The 25,404-nt window shown below is 38.9% G+C and overlaps 1 protein-coding gene across 2 annotated transcripts in view; it reads right to left on the bottom strand.

Moving 5' to 3' along the window:
• The window catches only part of MYBPC2 (myosin binding protein C2), a 128,348-nt gene that overhangs the window by 87,422 nt on the left and 15,522 nt on the right, over positions 1-25,404 (bottom strand). The window contains exons 2-8 of one of the 2 annotated variants that reach the window (XM_073656476.1): positions 14,744-14,833; positions 8,769-8,798; positions 6,095-6,172; positions 4,387-4,535; positions 3,400-3,517; positions 2,276-2,324; positions 2,116-2,175 (exon numbers count right to left, since the gene is read on the bottom strand). In XM_073656476.1, coding sequence (XP_073512577.1) covers positions 2,116-2,175; positions 2,276-2,324; positions 3,400-3,517; positions 4,387-4,535; positions 6,095-6,172; positions 8,769-8,798; positions 14,744-14,833 — 574 coding nt within the window. The remainder of the gene's footprint in view (positions 1-2,115; positions 2,176-2,275; positions 2,325-3,399; positions 3,518-4,386; positions 4,536-6,094; positions 6,173-8,768; positions 8,799-14,743; positions 14,834-25,404) is intronic. The other variant, XM_073656478.1, reaches the window with a different exon arrangement.

Genomic DNA, 25,404 nt, shown 5'->3' with positions numbered 1-25,404 from the left:
TTTTTCAGAGCTAGATGCAGAAAAAAATTATATTCAGTTTGCAACCTGATGGAGGTCAGTATAGATGGACTAATAGAACAAGTCCCACACACAGCTAGAAGCCCAAATATTTTTTCAGAGGTAGATGCAGATAAATATTATTTTTAATTTGCAACCTGATGGAGGTCAGTATAGATGGAGTAATAGAGAAAGTCCCACACACTGCTAGAAGGCCAAATATTTTTTCAGAGCTAGATGCAGATAAAAATTATTTTTAATTTGCAACCTGATGGAGGTCAGTATAGATGGACTAATAGAGAAAGTCCCACACACTGCTAGAAGGCCTACTATTTTTTCAGAGCTAGATGTAGAAAAAAATTATATTCAGTTTGCAACCTGATGGAGGTCTGTATAGATGGATTAATAGAACAAGTCCCACACACAGCTAGAAGCCCAATATTTTTTCAGAGGTAGATGCAGAAAAAAAATATATTCAGTTTGCAACCTGATGGAGATCTGTATAGATGGATTAATAGAACAAGTCCCACACACAGCTAGAAGCCCAATATTTTTTCAGAGGTAGATGCAGAAAAAAAATATATTCAGTTTGCAACCTGATGGACGTCAGTATAGATGGACTAATAGAGAAAGTCCCACACACTGCTAGAAGGCCAAATATTTTTTCAGAGCTAGATGCAGAAAAAAATTATATTCAGTTTGCAACCTGATCGAGGTCAGTATAGATGGACTAATAGAACAAGTCCCACACACAGCTAGAAGCCCAAATATTTTTTCAGAGGTAGATGCAGATAAAAATTATTTTTAATTTGCAACCTGATGGAGGTCAGTATAGATGGACTAATAGAGAAAGTCCCACACACTGCTAGAAGGCCAAATATTTTTTCAGATCTAGATGCAGGTAAAAATTATTTTTAATTTGCAACCTGATGGAGGTCAGTATAGATGGACTAATAGAGAAAGTCCCACACACTGCTAGAAGGCCAAATATTTTTTCAGAGCTAGATGCAGAAAAAAATTATTTTCAGTTTGCAACCTGATGGAGGTCAGTATAGATGGACTAATAGAACAAGTCCCACACACTGCTAGAAGCCCAAATATTTTTTCAGAGCTAGATGCAGAAAAAAATTATATTCAATTTGCAACCTGATGGAGGTCAGTATAGATGGACTAATAGAATGATGCTATGCCCAAAAGATTTTACTTCACTTGGTGCAGTAAAAAAATTGGTATTCCATACACAGGTGGTATATCTTGCAACACAGATAGGCTACTCCACTGACTAACACACTCTGCAATAGGCCAAAAAGGATTAGCTTTGCTAGATTCAGCCAAATGCTGTGAAAAAAACTTGCACAGCACTGGCACAGACCTGCCTGGCAAAAACTGATAGGAACTGATGTAACCTAGTCCTGAAAAGGACTGCAATTACAATTAGTCTTTACTCCCACTATCTATCTATTTAAGAGCACAGACCTGCCTGATAAAAGTCGTAGGAAATGCTGTAACCTAGTCCTTAAAAGGACTGCAATCACAACTATTCCCTACTCCCAAGCTATCTGTAGATTTGTGCGAAAATTGGCTTGAAATTAACAAGGTATAGCGCACACAGCAACAGCGGTGCCGTCTAACACGCAGCTGCAGCAGTGAGAAAATGGTGGCGACGGGGAAAATGGCTTGGTCTTATAGGGCAAGGACATGTGACATACACTGCCAATGACACATGCCCTTGCTTGTGTGAAAAACAGCAGTTCGCTCCGTGTGTGCGCTGCTGATAGGCTGACAGACTGCACCTCCCCACTGCAAATGCGGGAAAGAGAAATAAAAATGGAGATCTTCATTATTCCTGCAGAGATCCATCCCCTGCCCCTCCCCCCACCCCGCTGTACACTCAAACTGCGTATTAACATTAATTTTCATCATTACTGAGAAAAAATCCAGTTATGATTTTGGTGCACGAACAGTTATCGAACATAACCTCGAACAGCCGAATTTTTCTCAAATCGTTCGTGTTCGCCGAACGGCTCGAACACCGCCCAAAACAGCTCGAATTTGAGATTGGCGAACAGTTTGAGTAGAACGACGCTCATCTCTATTTATAACATGGTCTATGGTTACCTTTTCTTGAGTAGTGCACTGAAGTCGAGTTCTCCGGCGTTCTCATCCTTCTGTTCACCCCTAGAAATGATTTAAGATAATGTAGAATTTCATGGCAGAAAATTAGCACAGGAAGTAAAATAATTATATGATGTAGATGTAAGATGCATAGTAGACTTACGTCCTTTTGAAAGATTGCAAAAGACTTCCTCCTTCTTCTACCACTGCCGCTGAAAATGGATTTGTAAAAATTACATTCTCAGTACATGATTGTGTTGGAAATGTCAGCTTTTCGCAGAATCATGCAACATACAGATATTTTGGGAGAATTAACTGGTTTACTTCTTATTTGGAGATAAGCAACATTTTTTTGAAATTTGACTTTGCCAGCGTCACTAAATTTTTCCCAAATATTCAATTGACTGTGAATTGATTCACTACGTACTCCGAATGCCCGGAAAAGACTTGTATAACACTCTGAGATCTCCTAGGACTGTTTCCAGCCCCTTTCAGTCTCCTTAAGGGCACAATTTGCCTTAGAGAATCAGGTGGCACTTGTCCATTCATACCTATGGGTCTGTGAAAAAAAATGGACCACACTCAGATGACAGATGTTTTTCACGGATTGATCTAATGGAGAAGGTGGAGAACCTTTTCTTTTTCTCTCCACCTCCGAGAAAATCGCATCCAACTCTGAGTCTGATTAACGGATGGAGAGAAATCGGTCGTAGGGCGCTGCCATCATGCACACTCAAACCCCTATTTATAAAGACCAGAAATTTTCTCCCCGGTCTTGATGAGGGGGTATGAAGGAGTCAGGTGCTCATGATTCATGAAAAGGCGAACACCTTTTCATGACTCATGAGCATCTGATGAGCGGAGTGCACCTCTAGAGTAGTTGCTCATTGTTTTCGCTCCATATTTTTAATGCTGAGATGTGTGCTCTATCACTTTGGTAACATCCTAACATGGCTGCTACATTCCTTGCCCCAGCATTCATAGTGGCTCACATAGTCCTTCCTGATTAGCAGCGCTATGCCATGTAATTTAATAGCTGCAAGGCATTATGTAGAACCCTACATAGCCGTGCCTGAGGTCATGTTTGTCACTTTTAGCTGATGTAATATTCACCAATGTGTAAAATGGTGCCAGGCATCTTTTTTTGCAATATCGCAAATTGTTCATATTCACCGGAGCCTGTGTATTTGATAAGCCTCAATACTAAGTAGTTTTGCGTCAAATCGGTTGTCATCTTTAGGACACATATATAGCATATTGCTTAATATGAGCAGCAGGACTACATACCTTCCACATCAATATTAAAAGAAACGCTATCACATTTGTCTTTGGAAACCACTTCACATCTGTATCCACCTGCATCTGCTGCAACGGCCTTCAGAATCTTCAGTTCAAAATGGTATATCTATGTAAAAAGGTATTACATCAGTATCCCATAATCCCATAACCACATCTGCATCTCCTCTGGCAAGACAGTCCTCTCTTTACCAATACTGTCTGGCAGGATTGTGTAATAAGGGAGGTGTGAGGCAGTGAGGGGGATCACATACGAGGGTCGTTATGTGTCCCCCAGGATGTACATAGAAAAATACTGACCGCGATGGAGAGCATTGTAATTAAAGCCAGAGCTGTAATTACAATGCAAAATAAAAGAGAGTGTGGACTTGGTCAAGCTATTTGACCAAGTCAGATTTAGGAAAACCAGACATGGGCTTTTATTTTTGGAGAGATCTGTAGGAAGGTAGTGGGATGGATCTCTCCCTCCACTCTGGGTCTTGCAAGTGGCCCTTGGCCACAATTCTCATTCAATCTTGCAAGTAAGGGTTGGGTGTGTCAGTATTTTGTTTTTGCAAGCAGCAGAGCAAGAGATCTGTGTAGGCCTGTCTGTGTGAAACTAAACACAGACCAGAGATCTGAGAAAAGCCATTACTGCACCCACAGGTTATACTGTGGTGCAGTCATCCACGGCAACTGACTGATTTGGACTGATACTGATGTTCTGGCTGCGAACTGGAGGACAGAGTTTTGGATTTGTTTTGTAAGTTGGAAAATAAAGATGTTTAAGTTGAACTTTCTTGGGTCACTGCCTCATTGCCACATGGAGCGAAAGCCGCTGCCTTACAGAAGGCAAAGTAGTCTTTTGAGTTTCACATACAGGTATATGCTCAATGACGAACATCAATGACTTTACGGAAACATTAGTTTCCAGGTCTCATACTAGCCAGTCTGGCACTTATACTAGTGGTTCTATGAGTGCACATCTTACCATCTTACCTTCTTCTCCTTCTCAATAGTTTCTTTAAATTGGAACCGTGTTCCACTTTTGCTTCCCAGTTCCAGCCATTTGCCTTTGAACCACTTAATTGATGGCTTCACCGCTAACTGGCTCGCATCAACACTTGCATTTAGAAAAATATCCTTCCCTGTATAGAAAATAGAAATGTTTTAAATTAAACATGTAGTTAATCTCCATAATTCCTTGTATATTATACTCATCTACAGATAAATCAGATAAATACACATGGTTATCTGAACACAATAGCCCAACAGAGTTCCTATGCTTCCTACTACTACAGCTTCTAGAGTATCTGTGCCTTAAAGGGAACCTATCACCAGGTTTTCCCAATATAGAGTATGGCTATCACCTTAAAGTCCTGTTTTTCGGCATTTTGTTATGCTGCATGTAAATCCTTAATCACCTCTGCAGATCCTAAAAAAGACCTTTTATTATACCCAGAGATGGTGCAGTCTGGTCCAATGGGCATCTCTGGTCTTGATCTGGAGTCTCCCCCCTTTCCACAATCGCCGTCCTCCTGCTCTGATTCATGTGAATGACGAGTCCTACGTCATCAACATAGTGTCCTCCAATCGCACTCCTGCACAGGCGCACTTCTCTCTGCCCTTATGAGGGTAGAGCAAAGTATTGTAAGGCGCATGCACCGGGAAAGGCCGAAGAGCGCCGATGACCCGGAAGTAAAGCCAGCGCATGCGCACTACAGTACTTTGCTCTGCTCTTGGCAGGTCAGAGGGAAGGGCACTTACACAAAAAAATGTAGTCTTCACAGCTTTTTTTTTTTATCTGGCCCAAAAAATGGATAGTAACTGGATGATTTTTTTTTAACTTTGAATGCCATGGGAAACAGATCATAATGGATAGTCATCATTTATGTTATCAGTTAATGGATTTGAGTTTTAGCACTGTGCATACCCAGAACACGGGAGGTGTTCTGAGATACCTCTAAGTAAAAACAGATCCATTTTAAATGGTACAAACATGAATAAATTAGGTGCAAATTAAAAAATGGCATTTCTTCCTTTCTTGAAATGCTTTTTTTGTGACTTCTGGCACAAAAAGTCACAAGATGGCACTAAGAGTTGAATAAATTGCGCCAAAATTTTATCGTACTCAAAAATACATGAGGAGGGGACTGGAGTGAAAGTGTAGCAAACTTTACGACTTTTTGAAAAGTTGCAAATGCTGAATCAGGCTAAACCATTTGGAATTTCATAACTCTGCCCACAAAGCGGAAAAATAAAAACATGTGAGCACATATAAAATAGACATAAAAAAGGCACAAATAGAATAATGAATTGGATTCAGACTAAAAAAAACTCACAAAACACACAAAACTAGAGTAAAAACAAGTGCAATACATTTTGATGAATTGGGGTCAAAGTGTCCAGTTGAAAAATAGATGCATTTTTTAAAGATAAAAACAGAAACTTTGGTTTCCATTTTCATTCCATTTGTAAGGGAGCTGTTTTCTGTTTTTTTTTTAATTACTTACAAAAGAAAAGACAACTGGATATGTGAATAGCACCATACATTCTTTATTTCAGCTTTCTGGAGTCAAGGACTTGTCACTTGTAATTAAAGGAACACAATGACCAAAATGATAAACTGCATTATTCCTAGTGCAGGGGAACTTTAGACACAGGGGGTCTTTGCTATATTTGGTTAAATCTTTTGTACCACACTTACCAGTTTCAACTGTTAGATTTTCTGGTGCTTTAATAAACAATCCTGCAAGTTCAGGAGCACGTTCTTCAGGATTTGTGTCTAGAAGTCAAACAAAAAGATTATTAAAGGTTTCAATATTTATTCTTGGAATTATGTTGATAAACTCTGGTTGGAAAATGGGACTTAATTCCAATTGTTCCTAAACTCAAAAAGTATAGGAGCTTTTAGGTTGAATCGACCATTGGTTGCTCATTGATACCTTTCCTGACCTCAAAATATGTTTTTAGGCTTTGATAAATTAAAATCGGAATATATAGAAGTTACATACTTCGATCGGCAAAGGGCACTGATTTCCCAGATTCAGTATCAGTCCTAGTTGATTTTCCAACTCCAAGTTGTATGAACTTTAAGGTTTATTGGATGGCGCAGATCAGGTGATGTGTATTTGTGTAAAGAGGAAGAGTGTGGCCTAAGGATACAACATCCTTTATCACACTGTGCATAATTATTAGGCAAATTGTTTTTTCCAGGCAAAATGGGCCAAAAAAGAGATTTATCTCTCTCTGAAAAGTCAAAAATTGTTAAGTCTTACAGAGGGATGCAGCATTCTTGAAATTGCTAAGATATTGGGGCGTGATCACAGAACCATCAAAAGTTTTGTTGCAAATAATCAACAGGGTTACAAACAACGCTTAGACAAAAAAAATCGCCCAATGACTGCTAAAGATTTGAGAAGAATCAAACGTGAAGCAACTAGGAAGCCATTATCCTCCAGTGCTCACATATTTTAGATCTGCAACCTCCTGGAGGCCCAGAAGTACAAGATGTTCAGTGCTAACAGTGGCCAAGGTAAGGAATCTGACCATGGCCACCACTGAACTAGACAGAACTACAAGGTGTTCAGTGCTAACAGTGACCAAGGTAGGAAGTTTGACCATGGCCACCACTGAACTAGACAGAACTACAAGATGTTTAGTGCTCAGGGACACGGCCAAGGTAGGGGAGGCTGAAACCTTACCACCACTGAACAAGACACAGAAGTACAAGGTGTTCAGTGCTTAGAGACATGGCCAAGGTAAAGAAGGCTGAAACCCATCCATCATTGCACATGACACAGAAGTTGAAACATCAAGACTGGGCTAAGAAATATCTGAACACAGATTGTTCAAAAGTTTTATTGACTGATGAAATGAGAGTGACTACTGAAGGATCAGATGTAAGGGCCCATGGCTGGATCAGTAACGGTTACAGACCTCCCCTTCTACTCAGACGCCAGCAAGGTGGAGGTGGGGTACTGCTATGGGCTGATATTATTAAGGAGGAGCTAGTTGGACGTTTTTGGGTTGAAGATGGACTTAAAATCAACTCCAAAACCTATTGCCAGTTTTTAAAAGACACTTTCTTCAAGTAGTGGTAGAGGAAAAAGTCTGCATCTTCTAGAAAATCATGAATCTTCTGCAGGACAATGCTCGATCACAGCATCGAAGTCTCTACTGCTTGGTGCCACGAAAGTCCTTAAAGATGAAAGAATAATGATCCAATCCTTTCCTCACCTGACATAAACTGTATTGAGAAGTTGAGGCCCTTCTTAAATGGGAGATTTATGGTGAAGAAAGACAGCCATCTCTTTGATCAGTGTCTGGGGCTGTGGTTGGTGCTACTCAAAAAGTTGACTGTCAACAGATGAAGAAACTGGCAGACTCCATGGATGGACGGCTTATGACTATTATTGAAAATAAAGGCGGCTATATTACTATATCGGGTACTGAACATTTTGAGTTGTTTGGTTATTATTCTCAGTTTAATAGATGAAAATAATTTAGATGGAAAAATTTTCGTTTTTCATTTAGATGCATAACACAGATATTCTCCTAAGAATGAGAAAACCCTTACATTTACTTTCTTCAATACTTATGTTTCAGGCTTATTAATCTTTTGGATTTTCCGACAGCACTGGAGTTGTTCACTAATAAAATAAATCATCAAAAATACAAATTGCCTAATAATTGTGCACACTGTGTATTATCAAACTGCACAAACACCTTAATATTTTTTACTGGTTTTGTGCATAGCTAGACATTGAAATTTGGAAAATGATGTCCACTTTTTCGATAACTTCTTCCATTTGAAGTTTTATAGTGTACACGAGGCATGGTTATTAATAATATACATTTTTTTTAGGGGGATCTTTCCTTTAGGTGATCAAAAAGGAAGTTTTTTTATATATATTTTATAGTAAAAAGTTCCATATTGTTTTTTTCTTCTTCAGGTTCCACTGGGTTTGTAAGTTCAAAAAAAGATAATCTTGATAATCTTTTTATTCCGTCATGTAAGGACATGGTACCATTTTTTCACTATTTCAATCATTACTTTGCAATGAAAAGTAATGTCCACGTGTTTCGTTGACGTTACGATGATTCTTTCTCATCCTTCAACTCGATTTAGCTTGCATGACAAAAAAATGATCCTAACCAAATTTGACTGTAGGAATAAAATCTTGTCCAGATCTTTCTTCTTAGCAAATTCACGTTTGATGGAAGATATTATCTTGATCTCTTTCAATATCATCAAGTTTTCTTTGATATCTTCAAAAATTTTCAGAATTTCGTTTGATAGTTGTGGATTTCTTTCGGTGTTCATGTTGACTAAGCAGTCTGACAGTATGTCATATTTAACTTTACAAAAAAACACTTACCGTCCACTGGTAGTTCTCCATCAAGGGCTTCTGTAAATCAAAGAAGGAAATTGACAAAATAAATTAGTAATGCAAATAGTAATGAGAACCTTTCTAATCTTGTTATTTTGCCTGAAGAAGAATCTTGACGCTCATGAAATAGATAGAACCTAGGCTCATGGAAGGATTTCTGATTTTTCTGCCACGATGATCATTTTCTGTCTTCCTGTTCTGCTTGATGATATCAGACACTATTCATACCCAACTTGAAAATGATTCTTCCATCTCATCACCCAACCCGGGAAGCACTGGAATCTTCGATGACTTCATTGATGACAGTTTGAAAACTCTGACATGCAGCCATGCACAATCAGCACATATAATACAAAAAACACATGTAGTATGGAAACGACATATACAACAGAGATTAAAGGATGATTCAATTATAATAGAGTATTAATATATTATCAATGTATATTACATAGTTATCTGAGCATATCTTTTGTATGAATATGGAAATTAAAAGAATGCTATAATCGGAAAATGAACTATTGTGAAACTTTTTTTTATAATTGGTAATATTTTTTTTCTTATATTACAATTTTTAATTAAAAAAAATTGGTGAGACCTGGCTTTTCTGAGCGTCGTGGTCACTACCTGTGAATAGCGGTCACTTTACTGCTATTTACAGACATCAGAGACGGATTGGAGGAAGGTAGACTACATCGTACCTATGTGGCAACATTTTGGGTAATAAATTGGTGAACGAGGGTGTTTCCATTGTCTTTATTTCTGTCTTTTCTGGACTACTTCAAATTCGTTGGATTACTTTGGACCTGCAAGAGATTTTTTTTATTTTTTTATTACCGGTTTAGTAATGGGGGTGTCTGATAGACACTTCTCCATTACTAACCACAGGAGTTGATGGCAGCTGTGATTTTTGGCAAATCACAGCTGTCATCAAACCCAACTACCATTATCCTAATTGCCACTGCCCCAGGACAATTGAGTAGAGGCGGGCAAAACGTCAGAATTGGTGCATCCAATGTGGTGCGCCAATTCTGGGGCGGCTGCGGGCTTGTATTTTTAAGCTGGGAAGGGCCCAATAACCATGTACCTTCCCAGCCTGATAATATAAGACGCAGGTGTTACTTTACCTTGGCTGGTTATCAAAAATAGAGGAGAGACCACATCATTTTTTAAAATTATTAATTTATTAAAACCAGGCTAAAACACCTGTGTAAATGCACTAAGGCAATAAACCCTGCAGATATGCCTCTAATCCAAAACTATCCCGCCTCCGCCAGCTATCTTTACACTGAATGCGGGTAACAGCAGTTTTACTGGAGAAAGGACAGTATTTAGCCCTGAAAAGGACTTTTGTTTTAAAGGTGCAGCAGCGGTAAAAAAGACCATCTCTCCCTGAACTGCTTCCAAAGGAGAATGTGCTGAGCATCGCGGCACCGGGTCTTATATAAGACCTGATGACGCAATGCGGCCGGCCAATCACAATAATGCCAGCGGCTACGACATTACCGCATATGGCAGGCAATCCCACATGTTTACTGGCTGTATAACAGCTGCAAAACATGTGGGGCAGGGACTCAAGCATGGCGCTCGAGCACCAGAGATATTTGTTGAGTAACGAGCGTACCCGAGCACCCTGATACTTGATTGAGTATCGAGCAGTGGGGAGCGCTCATCACTAATTGTAATATGTAAGAAAAAAACTGCTAACATTTAAAACAAAATTTAACAAAAAAAACCTCGGTCATTTTCTGACGATAGCTTCCCTTGTAATGTTCCACTATTTCATACTGAAGACAGAACTTGGATTATATTTTAATGAGATATTAGTTTCGATTTTATGGCAAATTTAATATGGCAAAAGACAATTTAGGACATCAGAACTGATGAAAAGTTATTTTCTTTGCATTATTGCAGGATTTGACAATGGTTTGATGGGGGAATTTGGGCAAGAGATCATGTGGTGTACATAGAGAGAGGAAGCCAAAATTGATCCCCAATGATAGTGCCTGGTTTTACCACCCTAGGCAGGGGATCCTCGTCTAAGGCGTTTTATTGAACTTTAGGTCAATTGAAGTCTTTCTGTGAAGCATAGTCTTGTTCAAAGTCTCACATCCATCCTAACATTGGAAAGTTAGGGACCCCCCATTATCCAAGGACCGCATAGCAGTCATATGGTCAATCCCTATGTTACGTAAGCCCTGCAATACCACTGCAACGACTAGAGGAATGCCTAAATTATAATGCCTTAGCGTGTACAAATAATACTACTGCTATTCAAATGCCTAAATACAAGTAGAAGTCTGGCCCCAGCTTCATCCGGGATAGAAAAGTTAATATTTTAAGGGAGGTGATTGAAGGCCAAGGCCATTTAACCCCTTTGCCCTCCCTACAATTGGTCCTGCAGTATTGTAACACAACACTCAAAATAAGGAAGCATGCACATCAGTATTGATTGTAGATATGCCCACTATTGATAGGCACACTCTGGTGGCACCAATAGGGGCATTAATAAGACCAGTATACCAGGAAAAGTCCTTGGGTCCACAAATTAGTCAAATCATTTTTTTAGAATGAAATAAAAACTATAGATATTATTTGTTGGGAATAGCTATAGCAACTTTTTTTTAATGAGGGCTTTCATAAATATCCACCATTGTTTCATTATGTAATCATGAGGTCAATCAATACCATTAATTGAACTAGCTAGTGTAACATTTTTATCCCCCCACAAAAACTAGATGTTGATCTCTTAAAGGAGAAATACACTTTTAAACATTTTTCCATTATTGACAGAAGAACTCATGTTTGAGTGAATTGTAAGGAGGTGACTTTAAAACCAGTTTGGAATCTATCACAAATTCTTGTGGCCCCATCACTCTAGTTGTCATCTCACCATCAAAAAATTCTTAGAATCGTGATATTTTAGTCTGAAAGTTGTTGAGCAGTGTAGTGTAAAATCAGATCAAAATTTTGATATAAGGTTTATTTTTGTGAATAAAGTTTAAGCCATAAAACTTTTTCCCGTAGATACAGAAACATTTTATACATCAATGACGTGAACATACTGGCTAGCTACATATTGACCATACACTACATTTATAAATAGACAAATTTCAATAATTTACAATTTTTGGAATATTCAACTACATATAAAATGCAACCAACATATATAGGACAAACTAAGGCATAACTCAAAGACATCACACACCACATTGATCAATAAAACCATCAAATACACGGTCTTTAGGTATATTTCAGAATCAGTTTTATTAGATTTTCATCAAACATATTTTTTATTCATTGTACAAGATAGCCACTTTATTATTTTTCCTTTAACCATATTGTGATTTTACCATTATTAAGTTTATGTTTTGTATTTTTTTATGTTTTATCTGTGGTATTGTCAATGGGGGTTTTAAAGGGAACCCGTCAGAAATGTCTACACCCCATAACCATTTACAAGTGCTTCTCACTAAATTAGAATATCATCAAAAAGTGAATTTATTTCAGTTCTTTAATACAAAAAGTGAAACTCATATATTATATCGAGTCATTACAAACAGCATGATCTATTTCAAGTGTTTATTTCTGTTAATGTTGATGATTATGGCTTACAACCAATGAAAACACAAAAGTCATTATCTCAGTAAATTAGAATAATTAACAAAAAACACCTGCAGAGGTTTCCTAAATGTTTAAAAAGGTCCCTTAGTCTGTTTCAGTAGGCTCCACAATCATGGGGAAGACGGCTGACTTAACAGATGTCCAGAAGTCGGTCATTGACACACTCCACAAGGAGGGTAAGCAACAAAAGGTAGTTGCTAAAGAAGCTGGCTGTTCACAGAGTGCTGTATCCAAGCATATTAATGGACAGTTGAGTGGAAGGAAAAAGTGTGGTAGAAAAAGGTGCACAAGCAACCGTGATAACCGCAGCCTTGAAAGGATTGTTAAGAAAAGGCCATTCAAAAATTTGGGGGAGATTCACAAGGAGTGGACTCCTGCTGGAGTCATTGCTTCAAGAGCCACCACACACAGACTTATCCAGGACATGGGCTACAAGTGTCGCTCGCATTCCTTGTGCCAAGCCACTCATGACCAATAGACGACGCCAAAAGCGTCTTACCTGGACCAAGGAGAAAAAGACCTGGACTGTTGCTCAGTGGTCCAAGGTGTGGTTTTCAGATGAAGGTAAATTTTGCATTTCATTTGGAGATCAAGGTCCCAGAGTCTGGAGGAAGAGTGGAGAGGCTACAATCCAAGCAGCTTGAGGTCTAGTGTGAAGTTTCCACCATTAGTGATGGTTTGGGGAGCCATGTAATCTGCTAGTATAGGTCCACTGTGTTTTATCAAGACCAAAGTCAGCGCAGCCTTCTACCAAGAAATTTTACAGCACTTCATGCTTCCCTCTGCCGACAAGCTTTTTGGAGATGGAAATGTCATTCTCCAGCAGGACTTGGCACCTGTCCACACTGCCAAAAGTACTAATACCAGGTTAAAAAACAACAGTATCACTGTGCTTGATTGGCCAGCAAACTCGCCTGACCTTAACCCCATAGAGAATCTATGGGGTATTGTCAAGAGGAAGATGAGAGACACCAGACCCAACAAAGCAGATGAGCTGAAGGCTGCTATCAAAGCAACCTGGGCTTCCATAACACCTCAGCGGTGCCACAGGCTGATCGCCTCCATGCCACGCCACATTGATGGAGTAATTTATGCAAAAGGAGCCCTGACCAAGTATTGAGTGCATTTACTGAACATACATTTCAGTAGGATAACATTTCGGATTTTAAAAACATTTTCCAAGCTGTTGTTATAAAGTATTCTAATTTACTGAGATAATGATTTTTGTGTTTTTATTGGCTGCAAGCCATAATCATCAACATTAACAGAAATAAACACTTTAAATTGATCACTCTGTGTGTAATGACTCTATATAATATGAGTTTCACTTATTGTATTGAAGAACTGAAATAAATTAACTTTTTGATGATATTCTAATTTAGTGAGAAGCACTTGTATATATCTGTGTAAGACTTTAAAAAATGAGCAAGTTGATGTCGTTTTGATCCCAAATTGATTTTACAGCCGCAAGAAATCGTGTTTTGAAGCTTAGTGTATGGAAGTGCATTGGAGTTGGATGATGCACTTCCAGTTCCTCAACCTCATGCTTTAGTTTCATCCTAGCACCACTCTCCTCTTGGTTCTTTCCTCCGATACCACACAGGTAATACAGTGCGAGGCTGAAGAGCTGGAAGTGCATCATCACACCCCAATGTACTTCAAGATACATACAGTATATACAGAAAGTAAAAATGTGATTTCTTGCTGTGGGAGTATCATTTTGGGGTCATAAAGAGAACAATTTGTTTATCATTTAAAGGTCTATATATTCATAAATAGTTGGAGATCTACAAGTTTTTGAGAGGTTCCCTTTAAGTGAATTCTCAATTCATAAAATCATGATATTAGAGCTCCTTTGGGGTATGAAATAAGAAAAATAAATGCCCTTACTTGGTTGAAATTAATCTCCAGGTAGTAGAATAGCATTATGGCCATGTTGACTTTGCCCACAACACGTGTCGCTTGACCAAATCTTCCTGGGTGTCAATGCTACATTGCAGCACAGTACAAGTAAATATTGTTGCATTGCAAACTCAGAGAACTACACTGCGAAAAGCAAATTGCAAAAAATTAGACTTTTTTCAATTTGCTTATCGCAGTAACTAGGGGGTCAAAATGGGACCCCATTCAATTCTATGGAGCTGCAATGTAGCAACGAGACTTACCGAACTTTAGTTGCACAGCTGGTGTCACAGCCAAAGTTGCTGTGTAGCCCCAGCCCAAGGGAGACATCTTTTTTCTGTATACTGCAAAATGTTTATTTTTCTTTTGTTTACCTCACATTTTAGACCAACCCCTGGACCTGCAGTGTGAAAATATGTTATTAGTATCTTTACTCTTACCTTTAGGCTCTTCTTTAGGGGCCTCCTTTTCAGCTGGTTTCGCCGCTGGTTTGGCCGCTGGTTTGGCAGGAGCAGCTCCTTTCTTAATTGCTGATATAAAAAAAAATGGTTTCTTTTAGTAAAATGGAACTTTTTTTATTAGATTACTGCAATGTAGTAGTTTATATTTCTCTATGCATAGCATAGTGTGTAATTTAATATTGATCGGATATCATCATAATCCAATACATATGAATTGAGAAGCTGCCTTGCGTACACAATTCTCCATGGTCACTTTTATGGGAGTTTCAAAAATTTGAAACAAAAGTGCAGTTGATAGAATTTGCATGAATTTGTACCATCTCAAGAGTAACATACTTCTTCGTAGTCGGGGAACGTTTTTCCTCGTGAAGAGTGCAAGACAGTGTAAGTGTATCAACTAACCGATGTAGAAGAAGAAAGGTGTCTAAATGTCCGCGCTCCTCCGCATACAATGATGATCTCATGTTCGATGGATAAATGTAAGAATTTTATTAAATAAAAGTCACTTTATTTTATTTTATTTAATAAAATTAATAAAATTCTTACATCTATCCATCGGACACAAGATCATCATTGTATGGAGGAGCGCGGACATTTAGACACCTTTCTTCTTCTACATCGGTTCGTTGATACATTTTGGAAACCTTGCTAGGGTTAGTGTTATCTTCAGCTCTCTACATTAGCTCTTTTATGTGTTGTGCATTATCACAACACGACAAGGTGAGCGCCCTTTTTATTATTCAATCATTGTTTCATTGGGTAACAGCACCATTGGCGCCCCTATTCTATTTTGTTTTATAAGACAGTGTAAGGAGTCTTTTAGGCCATGAGAATTTAAGTATTCAAATAGCTTCTTCAGAGAGGAAGACGACTTGATCTCTGGTGTCATCTATTGGAGGCAGCAACACTAAAAGTCAATATCGAGTCTTGCCACATGACTTAGAATAAGAAGCCAAACGAGAAACGGTTGCTACATCGAATAGGTGGTGCTGGAGACCAAGTTCTCTTCCTCTCTGAAGAGGCTATTTGCTTACTACTCATTTGTAGGCATGCATATATATATATATATATATATACATATATATATATATATATATATATATATATATATACACAGTATATATAAAAAAAAAGAGGTAGATTTTGGGAAATGACACTTTTTATTGGCATTGCTACTTCTTTTTTCATCCTGTAGTGACATAGTATCCCACAGTAATGGCACTAACACATAAACGCATGATGTAGTACTCTGTTGGGTTGCCGTTAATATTAACTACGTTCCCCTGACTGTACTCCAAGTCATTCCCTATAAAAAGATACAGTAAATGTGTGAGTCTATATTACTTCATGGGGACAGGTGACTGAATGTCTAAACTTCACAGAAATCCTTTTGAGCACTGGCAGAGAAGGAGACAAAGTTCTAAACAAAGCTGTCAAAAATACAGCTCAGCAGTGTCTGGCTGACAGCAATCCGAGGATCATCAGAATCCCATGACAGATGCTTACGGGAGTAAATGGGTCAATCAAAAATCCAAAGCATTGCTTGTTATTTCCTTAGTCTAAAAAAACTCAAAAAATGCAAACAAAAGAGCAAAAAAAAATATTCAAGCACTTCCTCCCTTAAGATTTTGCCTGATCATTGTTTTGTCTTATATTGCAATTTAAACAGAAATATATAAAGAAATCTTCTATGTGTGTCTAAGAAGACCCACCATGTCCCTCTTCACTTTGTCACTGATCCAAGTGTGGCAGTAAGACAACTGGCTGCAGCAGAAGCCTTGCGCTACACTGTGAAATATTTTCAGACTCCACCCGTTTGTCCAAGAGTGGATGAGGTTTCAACGGACCACAAAATGGAAATTATCAGTTGGAGATTAAGCTTTTTGTCCCATTCCAGTCATAAGGTATAAGTTATTAAAGGGGTTGTCCGATCAAAAGTGATAAGTCTGCAGTCACTCTGTGTGACTGCAGACATATGAATATCTCCAGCGCAGGTACTGTACGCTGTGGGGATTTGCCGGTTTCAGACCTGGTAACAGAGGGTATGTATAAGTTATACATACTCTCGGCCAGTGGGCATGACCTCGCTGTCCATAGACTTGTACTGAGCGAGGCCACGCCCTGTCTAGTGAAGCAGACGCGCATCAGTAGGGGTCTGCGGGTGTCTGAAACCGGCGAATCCCCGCAGCGCACAGTGCCACACAGAGTGACTGCAGACTTATCACTATTGACTGGACAACCCCTTTAATTCTTGTATGATGAAGCAGGTGACCGAACCTACTGCTCCTATAAAATATTTTCACCCCCCCTGTTAAATGTCATGTTAAAAAATCGTAACAAGAAGAATCATTTCAGAATTTTTTTCCACCTTTAACATAACCCAGGATCTGTACAAATCCATTGAGAAACAAACTGACATATTTTCGGGTAGAAAAAGAAAAATAAAGATCTAAAATAATGTGGTTGCATAAATGTGCACACCCTTAAACTGATACTTTGTTAAAGTAACCTTTAAATTCATTACATAATTTAGTCTTTTTGGGTTGGAGTCTATCAGCATGACACATCTAGAATTGGCGATCTTTGCAGTTGCTCCAAATCTGTCAGATTGTTAGGACATTTCAGGTGTACAGCGCCCTCTTCAGGTCATCCACAGATTTTTAATTAAAGTCAGGTCTAGGCTCTGGTTGGACCATTCCAAAACTATGATCCTCAGCCTTAGTTGTTTTTTTTTGTTGATTTGGAGGTCGGTTAGGATTGTTTTCATGCTGAAAGGTGAAATTCATCTTCATCTCATATTTTTAAAAGAGGCCAAAAGGTTTGGTTGCAAAATTGTCTGATATTCAGTTAATAATTCCCACCACCTTTTTTTAAATACAGATTGTGAATAGTGATGAGCGAGTATGTTCGGTTAACCCTCTTGGCGACTGTTTTGACTGTTTGACAGCTTTAATACATGTGAGGAATGCTTAAGAAACAAGCATTGCTCACATGTAATAAAGCTGTCAAACAGTCGCAAATCATGCACACGGGAGCGATTCAACCATATCACCGAGTACGCTGAAGATACTAGGTACTCGCCCGAGCATACTTGCCGAAAGGGTTAACCAAACATACTCTATCATCACTAATTGTGATGATATGAAAAATAACAAAAATATCAAGATTTTTTAAAGATACATTTAACATAAAAATTTACTTTAAACAGAAGGTCATTTTCAGATGACATATTCCCCTTAAACCATGGACACTACAAGACCTTTGAAAGGTTCTTTTGCTATCTGGCCCCCAGAATTTAACAGCAAATGCTTTAAGCAAATGAAGCACTTTCCACCAATGTGTGATCGGATTGACATCTGGAGAATTTGGAGGGCAAATCAACACCTTGAACTCTGTCACGTTCCACTAATCATTTCGTAGCAGTTTATTTGCAGTATGACAAGGGCATAATCCTGCTGAAAGAGGCCACTGTTATTAGGAAATGCCGCTGCCAAGCAGAGGTGTACTTGGTCTGCAATGAAGTTAGGGTAGGTGATACATGTAGATGTAACATCCACATGAATGCCGTGACCTAAGGGGGTTGTGCTAAATTTAAAGTGACAGTGATTAACTGAAATTTAATCTGCTATTTTCTGGTACTGAAAAACATCTAAGTATGAAACACCCTCAAAACGGTGCAAATATACAGCAATGTATTTCAACCCTTTACCAGAGTATTTTGAACATGGCTTTGACCTTGGTACATAGTCAAAACTGGTTGTATGCCTGCCAAATATTACAATGATTATGCCTTTTGAGATGGCCTGTACACTGTTTTTCTGCTCCACGGGATAACTCAGGAATCGTCACTGCCGCCGCATCAAGGCTTGCAGCTTGATCCCGACCCATTAATTAGGTTGACCGAAAAATTTGTTCTAGAGTTGGGCCAAATGCATGTATTGACTTTATTTTTAATGTTTGTAAGGTTTGTAAGCCTGGCAGCTCTTAAGAGGGCTTGCATGGCTGGCTTTGCCCAACCCATTCTGCTTAGCAAGTCCCAGAGGTATCCTGGACTTCGCCCTTCAACTCCTTTACAATGATCTCGATATATACACAGCTCCCAGGTTATGTCCACTGAGTGGCTGTTGGCTGGTGGAGTGAGCTAGCAGAGGAGGGTTGTCTAGCCAGTTCGTAACCAGAGAGGGCAAAAACAGGACCAAATTAGAATTTAAGGTTAAGGTCAGGATGTGGCAAAAGGAAAAACCAGGAGTAGGTCAGGTCAGTAACTAGTAGCAAAAGCAAACAACACAGCTGCAGACCAGGTAAGTATTAAACTATAACTGGCAGCATGAAGCAGATGGGGTATAAAAAACGTGTGGACCCACTTAAAGCTCCATCAGAGAGCTAATTATATCTAGGGGCAGAGTCAGACAGCTATATAAATTGGAGTGAGGTCGGAACACAGTTCACGGACTGGCCGAAGGCTCTCCCTACCTGAGCGTGACAGCTTCATGTATTACTATGCAGCTGCCATGCTTGGCTTGGAAGAGCCACCAGCCAGTCCATGAACTGCTGCTGACAGAGAGAACGTGCGCTCTATCGTGCATCAATTTTGGGCTTATACACTTACTGGAGACGGACACCCAGATGCAGTCTACTACGTCTTCAGTAGGTGTACATGAAATGATGCACGACAGAGCGCGTGTTCACTCTGTCAGCACCATTATAGTCTATGGCCCCATTGCAATATACGCCCAAATTCCGTTTTGTAGGGGGGTTCGGATGTAAGCCCTGACCAATGAATGGGTGCCAAAACCAGTGTGAAAGTACCCTAACAATCAGCACTTTGCAGCAAAACACAGGTTCCCTTGTTAAAGGAGCTACAAGTCATAGCCATGCTAAAGTTTAACTGGATCATACTTGTGTCGACCAGCAGCATCCGCAGTGTGAGTGTGGTACCACGTAGTAACAGAGACAGAGATTGTAGAGGCATGTACAGTCATGGATGTAACTATTGTCTTACTGACAGTTCTCAAGTAATCTGCAGCAGGTTTTTGTAGGGTTGTTAAGATTTTGGTGGTTTATCTCATTTTGGATTCGATAACTAAAGAGTACAGATCCAAACACACAAAAGGAACATATTCAAGAATGTTTCCTTTATCTTTTGTGTTAGAATCTAATCCCACTATTTATTCAAAAATATATATTGTAAAACTTAGGAAAAATGTTTTACGCTAGAGGAAAAACTTGAATTTTGGCGCATGTCTGTATAAACAAGAACAATTGTCTGTTTACGATAGATTCCTAAAAAAAATAGTTCATGAATGGTGGTGTTCTAAGTCCCATTCTGCTGTATTTATACATCCTGATACTTTATTAGAAAAATTACACCATGTCTTGTTTTTCGTTAATGGATGTCAATTGAAACAGTTCCAGAGAGCCCTTTTAATGCAAATATCTAATTTCTAAAGGATCAGCTCCCGATATAGTATAGCATATTGCTGATCCATCAGATGAGGAGATACGTTAATGGCTCTCACTTCCAATAAGTGTTTCATGTCCAATGAGACACCCACTCCTTACCCCTTACCACTTCATAGCATGTTTTAAATAAGTCCTGGTATGCTTGTGGAGCACTCAGGTTCCAAACACTTTACATACAGTGAAGTAGATAGAGTTCCCGAAATGTCCTCTCATGATTCCTTATTTCTGCTGCCTGAGATATCCAAGACCAGAGGCAGCTGTTGGTCATTTCTGTGCTCTCTTGCTGGTAAGGAGATGAGCAGCTAAACCTAGACTGAACAGTGTCCCACATGCTTCTCATTTCTGAATCACTCCAGATTAAAGAGTGAAAGGCTGTTATGTTTAGAGGGAAAGAAAACCTTTCATCTACTTGTAGTGGATAATCCTCTTTAGTCCCTTGTTTTCCTCAGTATCTATAAATAAGGTATAGTTCTTGAAGAGTTGGAAATCAAAAAGACAATATGGGGCACTCACCACTGATGTAAAATGATATGTTGTTATCTTTATTGAGGTCTCATGTCATGGCAGATAATACAGCGACATCTTGACTTGTATTTCCATTAATTAGCCAATATGTCTCTGTATTCTCAGGCATGATGTGAAACCACAACAGAGAAGAAAAATCATCAGTGGTGAGTGCCCCATATTGTCTTTTTGATTTCTGCTTATAATGGACTATTTCTACAAGGCTGATGACCACAGAAGCTTCTCAAGCTTCTGATTAATGTGCCAAACTGATTGGTTAGTGCAATGTAAGTGTGAAATTGGGCAATGCCAGTTCCTTCTTTGATTTTTTCTTCTTGGATCTTTTTGTATAGTAATTTTCTGTAGGTTCTACTCTATATAAGGCCACAGTATTACAGCATAATTTTTGTAGCCATTTTAACACATACTGCAAAAAAATGGTCCTAGATATTAGTCTACTAATTGAATGGCCAACAAATCCACCAATACCCCTTTCCAATCCCTAATAGGAGGGTAACCAGAGGCATCATATTTTAGGGGACTGGGCAAGTGCCCCGGTAAAGCGCTCACAGAATGATAGCCAGCAAGGCACTTTGTCTTGTTCAAGATCTTTAGACTTAAGGCCCCGTCACACTTAGCGATGCTGTAACGATCCTGACAACGATACGACCTGTCAGGGATCGTTGCTGCGTCGCTATTTGGTCGCTGGTGAGCTGTCAAACAGGCAGGCTCACCAACGATCAGGGGAGCAGCGACATCGTGGAAAGAATCTTTCCACGATGTCCTGCTCCTGGTTACCAGCCTGCTGAAGCAGGAGCAGGCTGGTAACCATGATAAACATCGGGTTACTAGGGACAGACGCGCACGATGTGTGCTGACCAGCGGCAGGGCAACGACCAAAAAATGGTCCAGGACACTTTGCAGCGATCAGTGATCTCACAGCAGGGGCCTGATCGCTGCAAAGTGTCACACATAGCGACATCGCTGGTGAGGTCGCTGTTGCGTCACCCAAACCGTGACACAGCAGCGATCTCGCTAGCGATCTCGCTATGTGAGACGGGGGCTTTAGAGCCAGTTCAATCAACTTCATCTCTGGTCTGACTCATGGACAGCCTAGCTACAACTAAAATCTTAAAACTTCAAAAAATTCAATAACTTGAATAGTCAATGAGCATTAATAGTTATATAACCCAGATGAAAAAAAACACAATAGAGGTGAAAGAGACAACAGTGCTCCCATGAATATATACACGTGGAGATTCCCAAAAGTATCCCCCATGTATTGATTTGGGGACAAGTAGATTAATGAACTACTGATTACTGCCGTAACCCAGCTTGAATATTCAATTTGCATACAGAAGAGAGAATGGGAAAAATTAAAGCTTTATTGACTGCTCTGACTGATAAAAATGGCCACTGGATTCTGGATTGTTACTTAATAGACTTTTATTAGGTGTTAACACATCAATGTGTAATGAGACTGCCCCAGTCTCTTCTTCTGCACGATAATCCCTGAAGAAAAGACTGGTATGATCTTGTAATGCCTCTGGTCTTGGATATTTCAGGCCTTATTTCATACCAGAGTCAAACTCTATAATGAAGAGACAAACCAGCGAGGGAGCACAATGCCAGTGCGAATTGAAAGGAAGAGAGCGAGGCAAGCAGGAAGAGTATACTGAGCATGCTTCAGAGCTGAAAAACTGTGTATGCTTAGTACAACAAAGACCAGCCCATTCCTTGAAACAAATATCACTGATGATGTCCCATTTCAGAATGGGAAAAGCATTTGCGGTGTGACCACAGCGCCAGGTTAACTCATGTTAATTACAAAAGTGCTTGGATTTTAGAACTAGTTAGACATTAAGTATTAGGTTGGCAACTAGGTTTTGGACAACCCCTTTAACTCTATGCTATATCTACAGTAGGCATCCAACCAACGTAGGCTACCTTTAATTACATACTTTCCAAAATTATTATCCAAAGACCAAGCATCCATGAAGTCAAGAGTCACCATCACTCACCTAACAAGTTTTTTACATATTTTTAAGGATTTGCAGGTGGAAAAGTAATTCCTTTTACTTTTTTGCTGCCGACACAGACACAGTTGATGTTGGTAGCCCTACTGTTGGTTTGCAGCGATAGGGTCTTGGGTTCAAATCCCACCAAGGACAACATCTACAAAGAATTTCTATGTTCTCCCCAAATGTTCTCTCCGGGTTCTCCGGTTTCCTCCCACACCCCAAAGACATACTGATAGGGAATTTTGATTGTGAGCCCCAATGGGGACAGTGATCATGTCTGTAAAGCTCTGCTGAATATGACGGCACTGTATAAATAAGCATAATAAATAATAAAATGCATTCATTGACAAAGCTATGAAGGTTAGAAGAGTCCACTACTATGTCACATTAATATGGAGACTAAGAAAAAATAGCTGCACTTTTAAATTTTAAAAAACAATGAATTTAGAACATTGTAACTTCATTACTGCCATAGAAAATACATCAAAACTATAATATGAAATATAGAAAATTGGAGCTGCAATATTACTACAGAAAAAAAATGAAGGTACTTAGCGCATAAATTGGCTAATTCAGGAGGGTTTTAATTAGCTGGATCCTTCCTGCCCTATAAATTGTAGGTTTTCAGCCCAGCAGAGGTATCATATCAGGTTAGGTTCCCAACAATAAGCCTTGTCGTTGGCTGTTGTGCCCTCATGAATTAACCAATTTATGCGCTAAGTACCTTCATCTTTTCTGTAGCATTATTGCAGTTCCAATTTCTATATTTCATATTTTCATAGTATAGTTTTTTCTATGGCAGTAATGAAGTTCCAATTTTCTAAATTAATTGTTTTTAATATTTCAAAGTACAGCTATTTTTTCTTAGCTTTATTGACTTGGTTATCCTAGCTTGCACCTGTTCACACTAGTTTGGACGTGCCAGTCAGTTTTTTTTTTTTTATTAATATGAGCCTAGGATTGTTTTATTGCAACTTTGTAGTACTGGCTTCAGTGTCATGTGGATTGCAAAGTTGACCGTAGGAAATCAATTAAAGAAAAATTAACTTCACATAGCAATGAATTCAACTTTACATGAAAGACAAATTTATGGTCTATGGGAAGGTTTAGTAGGAATTCATGGAATGCAACATGAGACTTTTTCTACTACATGAAGTCATGAGAGAGAGTCTCACATGGCAAATTCTTATCCAAGTCTATCGGCCACTAATTAAAGAACCAGCACCTGAATTCTTCTATTGCCTGACCCCCTCCTCGGTGGCTACAGCTTGACCTTTTGATCCCCCTTCTCAGATTGCTACCTTTTTGGGTCCCTGCCTAATTAGGACACCGAGCAACAGTCTGTTTAAGAAACACACAACCGAGATATATAATTAGCTGTTTACTTTGGCAAAAAAAAATTACACCAATCAGCAAACATGAAAACACGGAATCATAAATTACTTTGATTTTAATTAAAATCAATCTTGTCAGCCAGATCTGCATTTTCCACAACTGCAACAGCAATTCCAGTTCAGTATATACGGTACTTTTCAAATGGGTTGTTTGGGTTAGAAAACTTTTTTTTTCTAACAACCTTTAAGTCTTTCTGTATTAAAGGGGTAGACAACATTTTTCTCACTGGATAAAAAATAATTATTTTTGTAATTCGATTTCATTAAACAATTTGCATCGTTTGTCTTCTATAGCCTCTAAGTTGCACTGCCTATTGCTGGCTGCAGAGTGAATTAACTGAGAATTCATCAGTGAGCTTGATCTGATAGCCCAATGGAAGTGTTTCTAACTCTTAGGCTACGTTCCCACTTTTTTTGCAGTCAGAAATCTGCAGCAAAACTGATCTCTGGCAGGAAAACAGCTGCGTCAAATCTACAGGTTTTGCTGCATTTTTTTATGCGTTTTTGATGCGTTTTTTCAGTTTTTCACTATCCTTCTGTCTTTATTTATGTATGTACATACAGTTCTGTGAAAAAAAAGAATCCCATTCTATTTTGCCATCAAAACACTGAAAAAAAACGCTTTTTTTGGTGCATTTTTGCAGCGTTTCTTTCACCACCCATTACTCCCTATGGGTGAAAAAATGCTGAAAAAACGCTGAAAGAAGTGACATGCTCTATTTTCCAAAAATCCAACAAAGGCAGAAAATACGCAGCAAATAAACACAAGATGTGTGAACAGAGAATTCCGGTTTCTCATAGACTTTTGTTGGTACTGCAAAATGCACGTGAAAATCGTACTACACTCAGATGACGTAGGCTTACATTGCGAATTTTGATCCGACACTCGGATCAAAACTGGACATGTCTCCGTGATTTTTCAGGGACCACTCGGTCCATGGAAAGTCATAGACATGTGAATGACCTCATTCACTACTATAGGTAAGAGTGTTATCCGTGAAAAACACAGATAGAACTCGTACGCAAAAAAATTGATGTCTGAATGAGGCTTTATCTGATTTTTTTTTAGCTACTCTGAAAAGATTTATCACAACAGACCACATCAAAGTTGGATATGAAGGAAAACAAAGAACCTGTAAAAGCCAAAAAGTGTACAATTTTTACGAAAACTAACTGCAAAAAGCGTTTTTAGCCCCAAATACATACATTTAGGTAAAAAAAAAAGAAGATCCTCAGGGGTGGGCAACCTTTTAAGAGG

This window comes from Phyllobates terribilis, unplaced genomic scaffold (genome assembly GCF_046119375.1).
Source record: "Phyllobates terribilis strain yellow unplaced genomic scaffold, ASM4611937v1 Scaffold_12__6_contigs__length_324123572, whole genome shotgun sequence".
Lineage (NCBI taxonomy): Eukaryota > Metazoa > Chordata > Amphibia > Anura > Dendrobatidae > Phyllobates > Phyllobates terribilis.
Note: the sequence above shows the minus strand (reverse complement) of the source record. Positions and strands in the feature narration are given on the sequence as shown.